Raw genomic sequence first — 15,458 nt, 5'->3', positions numbered from 1 at the left:
TAAAATAGGAAAAAATCAGGAAATTAGTTTAAAAATGACATTACTTTTGTCTCTTTCCAGCGTTTTAAGATGCATTTTTGAGAAATTTCATTCAATTATGTCGAAAAATTACTAAATTAATTGAAAAATAACATAATTTTTGCTTTTTTCAAAACTTTAAACACATTTTTGCGAGAAAACTCAAAAAATCAAAAATCAAAAAATCGAAAAATTATATCAAAAAATTACTAAATTAATTGAAAAATAAGATAATTTTTACTTTTTTCGAAGCTTTAAACACATTTTTGCGAGAAAACTCAAAAAATCAAAAATCAAAAAAATCGACAAATTATGTTAAAAAATTACAAAATTAATTGAAAAGTAACATTATTTTTGATTTTTTCGAAACTTTAACACGTTTTTGACAAAAAACAGTTTTTTTTAAAGATATCGTTATTTCGTAACCAAAAAGAATTTTCTTAGACATTTATTTTTGCTTTCTTTGAATGAAAGTTTCATCATGTGTTTGCTAAAAACCAAAAAAATCGCCACATTATGTCAAAAAATTACTAAATTAATTAAAAAATATTTGCCTTTTTCCAAACTTTAAACACATTTTTGAAAGAAAACTCAAAAAATCACAAAAATTGCCAATTATTTTAAAAATTACAACTAAATTAATTGAAAAATAACATAATTGTTGCTTTTTTCGAAACTTTAAATACGTTTTTGACAAAAAACTCAGTTTTTTAAGACTTTATTTCGTAGCAAAAAAGAATTTACTTAGACCAAAAAATCGCCAAAGTATGTCAAAACATCACTAAATTAATTAAAAAATAACATTATTTTTGCCTTTTTCGAAACTTTAAACACATTTTTCTTTTAAACTCAAAAAATCAAAAAAATCGCCAAATTATGTTAAAAAATTACTAAATTAATAAAAAATAACACTATTTTTGCTTTTTTCGAAACTTTAAACCCGTTTTTGACAAAAAACAGATTTTTTAAGATTTCGCTATTTCGTAGCCAAAAAGAATTATCTTAGATATTTATTTTTGCTCTCTTTGAAAGTTTCATCATGTGCTTTGCTCAAAAACCAAAAAAATCGTCAAATTATGTCAAAAAATCACTAAATCAAGCCGAAAATAACATTATTTTTGTCTTTATTGTGCGTTTTGGCATATTTTTGAGAAAAAAAACGTTTTTTTTACGTTTTTGCTATTTTGTAGCTAAAAAGAATAATCTTAGATATTGATTTTTGCTTACTTTAAAAATTTCATCAAGTGTTCTGCTCAAAAACCAAAAAAAAAATCGCCAAATTATGTCAAAAAATCACTAAATTAAGCAGAAAATAACATTATAATTGCCTTTATTGCGCGTTTTGGAATGTTTTTCAGTCAAAAATGCACTTTTTCGATATAAATTCCATACAAGCAAACTGAAAAAAAACCACATTAAATTTTAATAATTTTTTCTTATTTTGTAGCTTGCCTCGAAAATTATGTTTTTCGAACAAGAATTGCAATAAACAACGTGTTGGAGATTAATTGTGAATAAAAACATTCAAAAAAGAAAAACTTCTCTCTACACTGGCAAGGTACTTTTCTGTCCGCACTTTGCTCATAACAAAACCTCACCTTTAACAAGATCCGGAAATTTATCCAAAGCCAGATGAATCCGCACCGGAATTTCCGGATTTGGAATATCGGCTCGTTTACATTTGATCCTCCGTAAATGATCAGTGACTTGTTTTTTACTATAAAGTAACGCCATATCACTGCCATTATCTAACGCATGTTGTGTAAACTCAATACAATGATCTGTCATACGTGAAAGCTGCTCCAAAGCTTGCTTTTTCTCCTGCAAAGTCTTCTGTTTACTGTCACAAACTTCGGTTAATTTTGAAACGAGTTGTTTCCCCCTAACATTAATCGTATTCGTCAACCTGCAACAAAATTAACTTAATTCAACCAAATTCAATCAAAAAATAATAATTACTTGACAACAAGTTGTGTGATTTCCTTAACTAGGGCTTGTTTTTTGTCAACGATCAAATTCTGACGGTCATCAATCACCTTCATTGCGCTATTTAACAAAGCCCTTTTGTAACTGAAATTCCAAAAATAAATTAAAATAAAACAAACTGACTGAAACTCACCCAACATCCTTCAACATATCAGCTATGAATTTTCGCGTTTCTGAGGCAATCTCATTGGTGAATTTATACTTGTGTTCCCTGTGTTCAATCAACTGACAATCGCGACACGTTAATTTATCGCAGGTTTCACAAAATAGTGATAATTTTTCCTGGGGGTGACTCAAACAGAACAAATTAGGTGAAGTATTACTCGAGGATGATTGGTTGTCGACCCCCTCTTCTTTAGCCTTGATAGTGTGGTCTTTAGTTATTTTAAGCCTAATTAAAAATTGATTATGACAAAAAAATCGATCATTTTATTGGTTGGTTCACCTCTGATGTGCTTGAACACAACTATCACAAATGTACTCAGAGCAATCGACACACCAACTCGTCGCAATTGCGTCATCACTGCAACTGCTGCATTTCAAGTCTGCTAATTTCGCTGAGTTGTCTTCGTTATTTGCAAGAAATTGGTTGTCGATGATTTTATTTGGTTCACACACTATATTGCACTGTGGACACTCAACAGTATCTGAAACGAGATATTGACTTATTGATTGCGCTATTTGGGGCTTACTTTTCTCCAATTCCGTCTCGTAGAGCTTGTTCCCAATGCAGGTCCCACAAGCATTGTGCAAACACTCCAACAGCTTGGGCTCGTCGCCGCCGCTGAGGACCTGCTCGCAGAAGACGCACTTGAAGGTGAAGGCCCCCGTTGTGGGGCTCTCGACGTGCTCCTCACTCGCCTCCTTCGCTTCGTCTTTCGATTCTTCGACGAGAGAATCATCACAAATCATTTCACTTTGCTCGGTTAGATTTTGAACCGAGTCAATCACATCCTTGTCAGTGGACTCCTGGTGATTCATGTAATTGCTCTCGTTGTAATAAATATTTGATTCGGCCATCGTGGACAATATTAGGAGCAATTAAAAATTGATGATGTTGGGGGAGCTGATTTTAAATTTTAATCACCACCTTGATCGGGGATGCTTGAGTGGAGTTTTCCACTCCATTTTCACTCACGGCACAATTCTAACGCACTTATTTACGCTTTTTTTCCATATTTTAATATTTTTAAGGACGCTTTTTCCAGAAAACACATCAATCTTGTTTTAGTCACAACTGTCACCAACATTGCAAAACTCAACACCCTAACTTCAAACGCTAATTTCACTCATTTGCATAAATGAAAACACGAGAATAACACACTTTGGGGCGAATGTTCGACGAAATTGACAAAAATTAGGGCAATTGCCCCAAAAACTTGCTTCAATTTTAGCAATTTTCTTCGTTGAGGTTGGCTATAATTTTGGCGGAACACAGCCAACTAGCTTCAAACGAATCAACTCTGTTATTATCGCATTTAAATTTAATTTTACTTTGTGTGCCAGTTTATCGTAAAGTAGAGTCGCATTTAATTTTTTAATGCAATTATTTATTTAAAAACTTGGGAGATGCGCGGAAGTGTGCCGACATTTGAGACACTTCCACTGCCATCACCAGCAATACTTGATAGTTTTTGGGTTCTTGCGATTGAATTACCGGATTGTTTGATTTAATTTCTAACTAAATAACTAACTAAAAATAAAATTCAAGTTGCATTTAATTTTTATTTAAATCTTGGAGAGCCTACTTTTCTTGCCGTCACCATCACCACTTCCATTGACTACCATTTGGTTTGAAAAAGTAAAATAATTTTTGGATTTTGCGGTTAAATTATCGGATTATTTTATTTAATTTGGGACAAAAAATAAATCCAAAAACGCATTTAAATTTTTAATGCAATTATTTATTTAAAAGGATGAGAGATGAAAGTGTGCCGATATTTGAGACACTTCCAGTTCCACTTTGTGTATCTTGCGAATAAAGCACCGGATTATTTTATTTAGTTTTGGAAAAAATAATATTAAGATCGCCTTTAATTTTTTTAATTATTTATTTAAAAACTTGAGAGATGCGCGGAAGTGTGCCGACATTTGAGACACTTCCACTGCCATCACCAGCAATACTTGATAGTTTTTGGGTCTTGCGATTGAATTACCGGATTGTTTGATTTAATTTCTAACTAAATAACTAACTAAAAATAAAATTAAAGTTGCATTTAATTTTTATTTAAATCTTGGAGAGTCTACTTTTCTTGCCGTCACCATCACCACTTCCATTGACCACCATTTGGTTTGAAAAAGTGAAATAATTTTTGGATTTTGCGGTTAAATTACTGGATTATTTTATTTAGTTTCGGAAAAAATAATATTAGAATTGCCTTTAATTTTTTAATGCAATTATTTATTTAAAAGCATGAGAAATGAAAGTGTGCCGATATTTGAGACACTTCCAGTTCCACTTTGTGTATCTTGCGATTAAATCACCGGATTATTTCATTTAATTTGGGACAAAAAATGCCATTAAGGTCGCATTTCATTTTTTAATGCAATCATTTATTTAAAAAACTTGTAAGTGTGACGACATTTGAGACACTTCCACTGCCATCACCAGCAATACTTAATAGTTTTTGGGTCTTGGGGTTGAATTACCGGATTGTTTGATTTAATTTCTAACAAAAAATAAAATTAAAGTCGCATTTAATTTTTATTTAAATCTTGGAGCGCCTCCTTTTCTTGCCGTCACCATCACCACTTCCAATGACCACCATTTCGTTTGAAAAAGTGAGATAATTTTTGGATTTTGCGGTTAAATTACTGGATTATTTTATTTAGTTTTGAAAAAAATTATATTAGGATCGCCTTTAATTTTTTAATGCAATTATTTATTTAAAAGCATGAGAAATGAAAGTGTGCCGATATTTGAAACACTTCCAGTTCCACTTTGTGTATCTTGCGATTAAATCACCGGATTATTTTATTTAATTTGGGACAAAAAATGCCATTAAGGTCGCATTTCATTTTTTAATGCAATTATTTATTTAAAAAACTTGTGTGACGACATTTGAGACACTTCCATTGCCACCACAGCACTATTTCACAAAGTGAAATAATTTTTTGTCTTGCGGTCAAATTCCCGGATTATTGTATTTAATTCGGGACAAAAATGAAACCAAAGACGCATTTAATTTTTATTTAAAAATTGGGTGCGCGTGTGACACTTCCCTTGCCGTCACTAATACCACTTCCATTGACCACCATTTTTGACGTTTGAAAAAGTGAAATAATTTTTGTGTTTTGCGGTTAAATTCCTCGCTTATTTTATTTAATTTATGCGAAAAAATGACGAGGTAAGTCACTACTACGTATTTTTCGTCGTTTTATGCATTTATTTCAGGGCTAATATCGAGTTAGGAAACGTAACCCCACATAATATTAAACAACTAAAGCGCCTAAACAGCGTGGTTTTCCCCGTCTCTTATAACGACAAATTTTACAAAGACGTCCTCGAAGCGGGCGAATTGGCTAAATTAGCCTATTACAATGACATAGTCGTGGGGGCTGTATGTTGTCGAATTGATACATCGGAAAAATCGCGTCGTTTGTACATCATGACTTTGGGGTGTTTGTACCCCTATCGCCGGCTCGGAATAGGCACACTCATGGTACAACACGTCTTATATTACGTCGAACAGGACGGGAACTTCGATAGCATATTCCTGTAAGCCCCCTTTTGCCCCAACTCCACCTAACTCAATTCTTCCAGCCACGTGCAAGTCAACAACGAAGGGGCCATAGATTTCTACAAGAAGTTCGGTTTTGAAATCGTTGAGACCAAAGAACACTACTACAAGAGAATAGAACCAGCGGATGCTCACGTTTTGCAAAAAACTTTACGGAAAAAAGGCCAAACCAACGGTAATGCTGAATAAAGACAGTCATTTTTTTGTTACAGTATTGTATAATTGTTTAATAAAGTTTGAATTGAATGATTATCTGCAACCACACGCAGAAACGACCATTTCGGGGTAAAATTTCATCACAATATTGCCGTTTCTGTCGTAGAACATTATCGCAAGCGGCGTGTATCTAGTGGGGGCACAGCAGGGGGTTTTGCGCCCCAATTCGGGGAAAAAACTCGTGGTTTTCTTGTGATTTGGGAGTTGTTCGGTGCGGTAACACGTCCCGTGGCAATTGTACGCGTTGTACCCCCCTGGAGATATAATGAATTTCGTCCAATTCAGTTTTTGGAAGTCTATGTACAAGTCATGGCGTCTGCAAGCGTTATTTTCAGCGATTTCAGCGTCATTTGCTCCTGAAACACAATTTTAAGTTGGCTGAAATTCAGGGAAGAACTCACCGTTTCTTGACTCCGATTTCAGGATAAGGAAAGTTCTGAAAGCGTTTCTGTTACTGTCATTGAAAAGTGTGAATTGTTCGTCGTTTGGTTTCGAAATTGTGATAAATAATGACAAGTTTTTTGGGTCTTTTACCCAATTATGCAACGATTTGCTTAATTTAAACACCTGAAAATTATGAAATAATTACTGAAAAACGTAATTTTTTGCTCATCACCTGCCACCCACTTTCAGCCTGATAAATGTAAATAACATTAAGGAGTTTGTGTGAATCTGGATTTATCAAAGCCGTTTCATTAATTTCGTTTTGTGCTTGGTAGAGGCGCAAAATTAGCGGTTTTTGGGTCAAATTTGCGTCAACTTTGTGGTAGAAATGTAACTCGACATCGTCAAACTCGAATTTACGTGTTTTAAATTTAATTATGGTTGAATTTAACGGATTTGCGTTGAAGATTATGTGAACAGGACCGGCCTCATTTCGAGAATAAGCTTCGTAATACTTRTAAATATACGATGGTAGGTTATTTCGGGTGATATTTGTCCAATTGTAGTTCCATTCGGGGTCCAAAAGTGGGTGAATATGAGTTTTTGTGTCCTAAATTGGCAATTAAAAAAAAATTCTCTAAACTGTAACTTACATTAGTGGCAATTTTGCGCGTAATGTTATTCCTGAGTTCGCTTATTTGCGGGTAATTAGCCACAGTTTTATTCAAATTGACACGATTTCTGACCATGAATTCATTACTTGTTTTATTTAAATTAAAATAATAAGTTTTGGCCTCGATTTGGGCCAAAAACACAAAAATCGACACAATTATCAACCGCATTGTCACACAAGACTGGGCTAATTGGAAAATTAAACACCTAAATGAGTTAGGAAGTTGTAAATTCGCCAATTTAGGGGCAATTTTCAAATTACCCGCCATTTCGTCCTTGAACCACCTCACCCAAATGTGAGGTTACATTTATGTCCACCACAAAAAAAAACACCGAAACTATACAAAATGATTGAAAAAAGCCAATTTTAACAGAGGTAACCCTCCTGTTGCAGAAATTAAACGACAAAACAGGTTATGAAGTTGTAAATTCTCTAATTTAGTGGCAATTTTCAAATTCGGCGCCATTTTGTCCTAATAAATGTTCAAATCAAAAAAATTGGGTTTTGTTGTAAAAACTGTGCGAATACATTGTTAAGACTCGTGTGATAAAAATTAAACGCGTAAATAAATAAGGAAGTTGTAAATTCTCCAATTTGGTGGCAATTTTCAAATCCCCCGCCATTTTGTCCTCAAACGTGAGGTTATGTTTCATGTTCAAACCAGAAAATAATCATGGGTTTTGTTGTAAAAACCGCAAAAACGTTGCGAAATCATTGGAAGAAGTCTACGTTTGCGGCAGTGGCCCTCCTGTACGGCTCCCAATACGCCAAGGAGCGTTTCGAGTGAGTGWCCTAACCTCAYATTTAGCCCCCTTAAATTCGCTTGTAGGACTCAAGAATTGATGCGTGTTTATTGCGAGAAGGCTGCGAAATTGGGCGAAGCCCCAATCAGAGTGGAGGCCGACCCCCGCACCGTCACGGTAATCCTAAACCCCAACGCGAATCGGCGTAAAGCCGGCGATGARTTTGAGAAATATTGCGCCCCCTTGTTGCATTTGGCCGGGATTTGCGTGAACGTCGTCAAGACCGAGTCGGAGGGGCATGCCAGGAGTCTCATCGGGGATTTGAACGGGACGGATGCGGTGGTTGTGGCAGGGGGCGATGGGACTGTCTCGGAGGTGATCACGGGGCTGTTGCGGCGTACGCAGGAAAACACYGAGGGGTTGATACCAATAGGTGTTTTGCCCTTGGGTAAGACCAATTCAGTGGCGAGAGTTTTGTTCCCTTGTGGGGGCTATTTGGAGAAGGTGCGGTCGTTGGCCGACGCCACGATGGCGGTSGTTGAAGAAGTCGTTCAACCGATTGATGTTTTGAAAGTTGAGGTGTTGGAAAGTGAAAATAAGCCGATTTATGCTGTCTCTGGGATTAAATGGGGGGCTTACAGAGACGCAGAAACGAAAAAAGACAGTTATTGGCTTTATGGCAAGTTTCGTAATTATGTCACTTATTTATTTAACGGATTTAGAAGTAATTTGACGTGGAATTGCGCAGCTGAGCTTAATTACACACCCCCTTGTACAGGGTGTTCCAATTGTGCTCAAGCAACACAAAGGCCAAAAAAGTGGTTTCAGAGGTAAGTCCACGTTGCAGTTTTCTTTACACAAATATTTAGATTTGTTAAAGACCAAAAACCGACCTTTTCGAATATCACCAATCCGGAATGTCGGACAATTTATCAAAGGGATATTTCAACAGTTGATTTTAATCTAACAGTAGATGGTGAAAAAGTCCCCAAATTGGTGGTCAATGTGGGGCCACAAAGTGTCGATTATTTCGATTTTGTCAAAGAAGGGTGGAAGTCGGAAAAGGGACAAAAAAGAACAGTGAGCGAGATTATTGAAGCGAGGTCGATGGAAATTCAGCCAAAATTGGCGAAAAATGAGGAAAAATTCTTTTCTATTGATAACGAAAATTATGAACTGAAACCGGTCAGAGTTACGCTCTTGCCGAAATTGATTAACGTTTTTTGTAAAAAAGAAAATTTGTAAATAAAAAATTTAAGTTGGCAACTATGCGTAAATTCAAGCAATCCTAACCTCAATTTTCCCTAAAAATGATTTTCTCAAGTGGCCCATTTTTGAGGCAGCAAAAAATAATTAAAATTTTTTTTCTCTTTTCTTTTTAGTCTGGTTTAGAGACTTTTCGAAAAATTAATGAGTTTTTAGATCAAAAATGTCTTTAAACGTTCGAAAATTGAATATTTTCCAGGGTGTTTGTGTGAAATTTTGCTAAAAGATAGCCTTTATGGTTAAAAAAAAGTGAAAAAACCGATGAGCAAAAGCAAAAAATTTCATTTTCTGTTTAATTTTTAAATATATATCTACATGTTTTTTTATCACTTTTCTTATACTTTGTCTTTATTTTTCTTTATGTAGGCTTTTGTTTTATCACGTTTATTAGTTTACTTATTTGTTTATTTTTTGTTATACTTCTATTATGTTTGTTTGTTCTATTATTGGAATACTTGTATATTCTCTTGAATAAAAAAGCATTATTATTATGTGAAAAGCTGAATTTTTAGCTCAAAAACATGTTTAAACGCTTGAAAAAAAGCAAAAACAACATCATTTTCAACCTTATTTGGTGATTTTTCAGACTGTTTAAGAGAAATCTCACAAAAAACTTAGTTTCTCGCTCAAATATGTGCTTAAAAGCTTTAAATAAAGCCTAAAAACGTCTTTCAATTTTTTGAAAAATTTCAAAAATTGTTTGAGCGAAATTTTGCAAAAAGAGCGTTTCTGATAAAAAAAAAATTGAAAAAACGGTTGAAAAAAGACAAAAAATGTAATTTGCTCATGTTTAAACGCTTGAAAAATCTAAAAATAACATCATTGTCAACTTTATTTGGTGATTTTTCAGACAGTTTAAGAGAAATCTTACAAAAAACTGCTTTCCTAACATAATTTTCGTGCCAATTAAGTTATTTTTTTGGCTTCTCCAGCGAAATTACGTAAACAAATATTTTTTTATCTAATTTTTGAAAAAAACAGCTAAAATTGCTTCAGTCTTTGAAAATTGCAAAAATTAGATTAGTTTTGGTGATTTTGCAGCTTGCTTGAGTGRAATTTTGCAAAAAAGTGCAAAGAAATTGTAATAAAATGCTTGAAAAAAAACAAAATAATATCTTTTACTAACTAATTTTGTAATTGTTGGTATGGTTTAGCAAAATTTTGCAAAAAGCTCAATTTTTAGATCAAAAAAACGATTAAAAAGAGCGAAAATAACATCATTTTTACTTTAATTTGGTGTTTTTTCAGACTGTTAAAAACTRAGTTTTTAATTCAAAAAAATTGTTTTTGAATTTGGGTTGTTTTAGCGAAATTTTGTAAGAAATATGTGCGTTTTTGGCTAAAAGACAGTCAAAAATAATGTTATTTTCGTGTAATTTTGTAAAATCTTATTTTTTTAACTCATAAACGTCTTTAAGCGTTCGAAAATGATAAAAATTAGAGTATTTTTAGATTTATTTAGGTGATTTTTCAGCTTGTATTTGAGCGAAATATGCAAAAAGTGCGTTTCTAATAAAAAAATCTGAAACACTTGAAAAAAGCAAAATAGTGTTTTTTGTAATTTTAAGTTTAAAAACATGTTTAAACGCTTGAAAAATGCAAAAATTTTGAACTTCATTTGGTACTTTTTCGGACAGTTTAAGAAAAATCTCGAAAAAATAATTAACTTTTAGGTTAAAAATGTGCTTAAAAAAGGTTGAAAATAAAGACAAGGAGAACACAACACTATTCTTCACCTATTTGGGTGATATTTCGATTGTTTTAATCAAAATCAATAAAAAAAACGTAATTTTGTAATAAAAAAGAACATTTCTGATTTAAAAAATGTGCTAAAACGCTTGAAAAATACAAAAATTTTGCAAAAAACAGAACAAGCGTTTGAAAAATGCAAATATAACTTCATTTTCGATTTAATTTGATTTTTAACCTCATTATTAAAAAAAAAACATTCGATGATTTTTTATTTGTTTATGAGATTTTTTGAAGTATGTATTCACTCTTTGCCTCTGTTTTTTCCAATTTTTTTTTAAAATAATAAAAAAACTACATCTGAATTTGACAAAAATCGAGATAATGGGTTTTAAAAGTGTAAAAAACGTCTTTATTTTTTCTATCAACTCTATTAGACCAATACAAGAAAAACAGTACTAATCTTTTTAAATTTCATTTTTTTAACTCAAAAACGTCTCTAAGCGTTCGAAAATTTAGTATTTTTAGATTAATTTAGGCGATTTTTCAGCTTGTATTTGAGCGAAATTTTGCAAAAAGTGCGTTTCTAATAAAAAAAAATCTGAAACACTTGAAAAAGCAAAATAGTGTTTTTGAAAATGGCAAAAATTTTCAACTTCATTTGATAATTTTTCACAGTTTAAGAAAAATCTCGAAGAAAATTAACTTTTAATAGGTTAAAAATGTGCTTAAATAAGGTTGAAAAAAGACAAGGAGAACACAGCACTATTTTTGACCCATTTGGGTGATATTTCGATTGTTTTGGCAAAATATAACAAAAATAAATTAAAAAATCATAAAAAAGAACATTTCTGATTTAAAAAATGTGCTAAAACGCTTGAAAAATACAAAAATTTTGCAAAAAGATGAACAAACGTTTGATAAAAGTAAATATAATTTTCGATTTAATTTGGTGATTTTTTAGTCTCATTATTAAAAAAAAACATTCAATGATTTTTTATTTGTTTSTGACATTTTTTGAAGTGGCTCTGTTTTTTCCAATTTTTTTAAAAACAACATCTGAATTTGACAAAAATCGAGATAATGGGTTAAAAAAAAAGTCTTTATTTTTTCTATCAACTCTATTAGACCAATACAAGAAAAACAATAGAAAATTACAAAATGGCAGTGATCGACCCTTTCCACCAAGTCACTCTTTCAAAAGCGCCATTTGCAACAACGGTATAACAGAAATCGACGACAAATCCGCTAAAACAGCCTCAATATTTTGCAACGTATTCACTTTCAACAAATTCTCCTTCCGAAAAATGAGAATCACAAGCGCCAACATCGGGATTATCTCCAGCGAATCGTACGCCAGAATCAAATCCCACAAATTCAGCAATTGCTCGGGTGGTAAATGACCACTGAACGCACGCATTATCCACTTAATCACCACTCGAACCCTGAAAAAAAAACTGAAAAATCCTGAAATCACCCAAAAGTTAGCTTACGGATGAATTTGACATTTTCGGAAATGGTGCCAAAGACTGGGCTCAAAACACTGCAACATTTTCTCATATTGGAGACACAACGCGACCACTCCTTGCGGATTTCCACACACACGATGCAAACGATGAAAATATCGTATGTAAAACGTGCGAAAAACGAAATAAAGTTGAATCGGGTCGTCGTACAAGTAGCAAAAAGGGGCAGCTTGAAATCTCGCTCACTATCACACAGTTGTGAAATAACACACTTACCATACATTGTGAACCCGTGAAAAGGTATTACACCACTAGGTGGGAAAATAATCGTGTTTTCAGCACCGTTTTGCTTGCCTTTAATCACGACTTGCATGAATCCGGGTTGAGTCGATAAATCTTTCAGGATTTCACCATCTCGTGAAAAACACAACATTACCTGATACAAAACGTCCTCAAATACGAAATATTGATCATCATTTGAAGCCGTCAAGTTGATATCTTTGATGATCAATTTATCGATCATTAAGTCGTACTGAAGAACACTTTCTTTCAGCGATTCGAAATATGAATAATGCTGAAAAATTTTTTGAGGAAAAAATTTTTTTTGGTTGTGTTAGAGGGTTACGTAAGGTTTGACATCGGCCCCTAAAACTAGAGTCCAAATTTTGGCCCTCAAACATTGAGGACAACCCTTTTTCAGGAATTCTTGTGCCATGGGGGCGTAATTTTTAGACAAAACTTTTTCACCTAGTGTTATTCGTTCCGTTTCGAGGGTGCTGTAATGAGGAGACAACATTGAGGAGTTTATACCCAAAATTTGCTCGCCTCTTGAAAGCTCCAAGTAGAGGCACCTCTAAAAAAAATAGTTTTATTTGTAGTAAAATGAAATAAAAAAATAAGACAAAAATGATGTATTTTTCTTTTTAATTCTTTGGAAAAACTTTTTTAACACTTTAAGTGTTAATTAATCCAAAAATAAGAGTAGTTTTTATACAATTTGCTGATATTTTTAGCAAAATTTTGCATTTGGTGATTTTTCAAACTGCTGTAAGAGAAATCTCGCAAAAAAAACGTAATTTCTAGTTCCACCAAAATATGCTTAAAAACTTTTTTTAAAAAAAGCCTAAAAACGTCTTCGAAAATTGCAAAAGTTAGAGTGTTTTGGGTCTATTTTAGTGATTTTTCAGCTGATTTGAACTAAATGTTGCAAAAATTGCATTTCTGGTAAAAAAAAGGGTGTAAAATTGCTTGAAAAAAATAAGAAAAAATGTAATTTTCTCCCTAATCTTGTAATTTTTTTGATCTGGTTTAGCAAAATTTTGCTCAAAACATGTCGAAACGTTTGAAAAAGGCAAGAATAACATCATTTTCAACTTCATTTGGTGATTTTTCAGACTATTTAAGAGACATTTCGCAAAAAAACTTAGTTTCTAGTTCAAAAATGTGCTTAAAAGCTTTAAAAAAAGCCTAAAAACGTCTTTCAGTTTTTGAAAATTTCGAAAATTACAGTATTTTATATCTTTTTTGATTTTTGGGCTTGTTTGAGCAAAATTTTCGTAAAAAAAATTGAAAAACGCAAAAAATGTTATTTTTTTCCCTAATTTTGTGGTTTGGTCTGCGCTAGCAAAATTTTGCCTAAAAACGTGATTAAACGCTTGAAAAAGGCAAAAATAACATCATTTTCAACTTCATTTGGTGATTTTTCAGACAGTTTAATAGGAATCTTACAAAAAACTAAGTTTCTAACATGATTTTTGTGCCAATTAAGTTATTTTTTGGCTTCTTTGAGCGAAATTTCGTAAACAGATTTTTTTATATCTAATTTTTTTAAAAAACTAAGCTCGAAAACATTCTTAAACGCTTGGAAAGCAGAAATGACGTGGCTTTTTATATACTTTTATAATTTTTTTTTAGATTAGATTAGTTTTAGTGGTTTTGCAGCTTGCTTGAGTGAAATTTTGCAAAAAAAAAATGCAATAAAATGCTTGAAAAAACAAAGTAATGTCTTTTTCTAACTAATTTTGTAATTGTTGGTCTGGTTTAGCAAAATTTTGCAAAAATCTGAATTTTTAGATAAAAAAAAACGATTAAAAAGAGCAAAAATAACATCATTTTCACTTTCATTTGGTGTTTTTTCAGAATATTAAAAACTAAGCTTTTAATTCAAAAAATTCACTTGAAAGAGTAATAAAAGCAAAAATAACGCGCCATTTGGATTGTTTTAGCGAAATTTTCTAAGAAATAAGTGCGTTTTTGGCTAAAAGACAAGCAAAAATAATGTTATTTTCGTGTAATTTTGTAAAATCTTATTTTTTAACTCAAAAACGTCTTCAAGCGTTCGAATATTATAAAAATTAGAGTATTTTTAGATTTATTTAGTTGATTTTTCAGCTTGTGTTGAGCCAAATATTGCAAAAGTGCGTTTCGAATTTAAAAAATTCTAAAATGCTTGAAAAAGGCAAAATTGTGTTTTTTTCCAATTTTGTATTTTTCTTATCCAATTTTGTAATTTTTTAGTCCGTTTTTTTCAGCGTTCCAGAAATTGCAAAAATAGCAGATTAGATCTAATTCGGTGATTTTTCAGCAAAATTTTGTAAAAAATGGGCAAAAAAATCTTATTTTACAAATTGTATGGGTTAGCACAAGCAAAAATTTAGTGATTTTTCAGACTATTTAAGAGAAATTTCACAAAAACGACTAAGTTTATAATATAATTCAAATAACTCCATTTAAGATTTAAAAAAGCAAAAATGACACTATTTTTGAGGCATTTGGGTGATATTTTCTATTGTTTTAGCTAAATCTTGTAATAAAAAAACTAAAAACTCTCTAAAATGCAAAAATTTTTTGTAATTTTTATTTGACAATTTTAAAAATGAAAGTAGTTTGAAATTGCTTTGGTGATCTTTCAGCGAAATTTTGCAAAAAATAGGCAAAAAATTCTATTTTACAAATTTTGTGGTTTATCAAAAAAACATTTTTAAACGCTTTGGAAAAGCAAAAATAATTTTTAATTTTTAGTCCGGTTTGTTTTCAGCGTTCCAGAAATTGCAAATAATAGCAGTTCGGTGATTTTTCAGCGAAATTTTATAAAAAAAATAGGCAAAAAATTTTATTTTTCAAATTTTGTGCTTGAAAAGAGCAAAAATTTAGTGATTTTTCCGACTATTTAAGAGAAATCTCACAAAAACGACTAAGTTTTCAATTAAAAAGAATCCACTTAAAAACTTAAATTTTTTTAATTCTTTAGTCCGGTTTGTTTTCAGCGTTCCAGAAA

The 15,458-nt window shown here is 32.0% G+C and overlaps 5 protein-coding genes across 7 annotated transcripts in view; 2 read left to right on the top strand and 3 right to left on the bottom strand.

Annotated features, from left to right (window-relative positions):
• Positions 1–3,242, bottom strand: part of LOC123004642 (E3 ubiquitin-protein ligase TRIM33) — a 9,105-nt gene extending 5,863 nt beyond the window's left edge. For all 3 annotated transcript variants that reach the window (XM_044397991.1, XM_044397992.1, XM_044397993.1), the window contains exons 1-5: positions 2,697–3,242; positions 2,450–2,651; positions 2,138–2,395; positions 1,978–2,088; positions 1,617–1,924 (exon numbers count right to left, since the gene is read on the bottom strand). In XM_044397991.1, the coding sequence (XP_044253926.1) occupies positions 1,617–1,924; positions 1,978–2,088; positions 2,138–2,395; positions 2,450–2,651; positions 2,697–3,024 (1,207 nt within the window). In that variant the 5' untranslated portion in view covers positions 3,025–3,242. The remainder of the gene's footprint in view (positions 1–1,616; positions 1,925–1,977; positions 2,089–2,137; positions 2,396–2,449; positions 2,652–2,696) is intronic.
• Positions 3,243–5,208: 1,966 nt separating this feature from the next.
• On the top strand, positions 5,209–5,994 carry LOC123004689 (probable N-acetyltransferase san). The gene is made up of 3 exons (XM_044398061.1): positions 5,209–5,351; positions 5,399–5,722; positions 5,768–5,994. The coding sequence occupies exons 1-3, from the start codon at positions 5,344–5,346 to the stop codon at positions 5,931–5,933; spliced, it is 498 nt and encodes a 165-aa protein (XP_044253996.1). The 5' UTR covers positions 5,209–5,343; the 3' UTR covers positions 5,934–5,994.
• On the bottom strand, positions 5,955–7,195 carry LOC123004688 (bone morphogenetic protein 7-like). Its single transcript, XM_044398060.1, has 4 exons — positions 6,998–7,195; positions 6,577–6,954; positions 6,362–6,527; positions 5,955–6,316 (listed from the first exon to the last, which is right to left on the bottom strand). Exons 1-4 carry the CDS (start codon positions 7,184–7,186, stop codon positions 5,994–5,996), a joined length of 1,056 nt encoding a protein of 351 aa, XP_044253995.1. The 5' UTR covers positions 7,187–7,195; the 3' UTR covers positions 5,955–5,993.
• LOC123004687 (acylglycerol kinase, mitochondrial) lies at positions 7,127–9,026 on the top strand. Its single transcript, XM_044398059.1, has 3 exons — positions 7,127–7,800; positions 7,847–8,590; positions 8,630–9,026. The coding sequence occupies exons 1-3, from the start codon at positions 7,691–7,693 to the stop codon at positions 9,003–9,005; spliced, it is 1,230 nt and encodes a 409-aa protein (XP_044253994.1). The 5' UTR covers positions 7,127–7,690; the 3' UTR covers positions 9,006–9,026.
• Positions 9,027–11,805: 2,779 nt separating this feature from the next.
• LOC123005622 (TBC1 domain family member 19) overlaps positions 11,806–15,458 on the bottom strand; it is a 6,045-nt gene continuing 2,392 nt past the window's right edge. The window contains exons 5-8 of the mRNA XM_044399455.1: positions 12,807–13,034; positions 12,458–12,755; positions 12,209–12,410; positions 11,806–12,160 (exon numbers count right to left, since the gene is read on the bottom strand). Of these exons, the coding sequence (XP_044255390.1) occupies positions 11,905–12,160; positions 12,209–12,410; positions 12,458–12,755; positions 12,807–13,034 (984 nt within the window). The 3' untranslated portion in view covers positions 11,806–11,904. The remainder of the gene's footprint in view (positions 12,161–12,208; positions 12,411–12,457; positions 12,756–12,806; positions 13,035–15,458) is intronic.

Source organism: Tribolium madens, unplaced genomic scaffold (assembly GCF_015345945.1).
Source record: "Tribolium madens isolate multiple individuals breed KSU strain unplaced genomic scaffold, Tmad_KSU_1.1 Scaffold_20;HRSCAF=117;Tcas5.2_LG4, whole genome shotgun sequence".
Classification (NCBI taxonomy): Eukaryota; Metazoa; Arthropoda; class Insecta; order Coleoptera; family Tenebrionidae; genus Tribolium; species Tribolium madens.
This window is presented reverse-complemented; position numbering and strand designations above follow the sequence as displayed.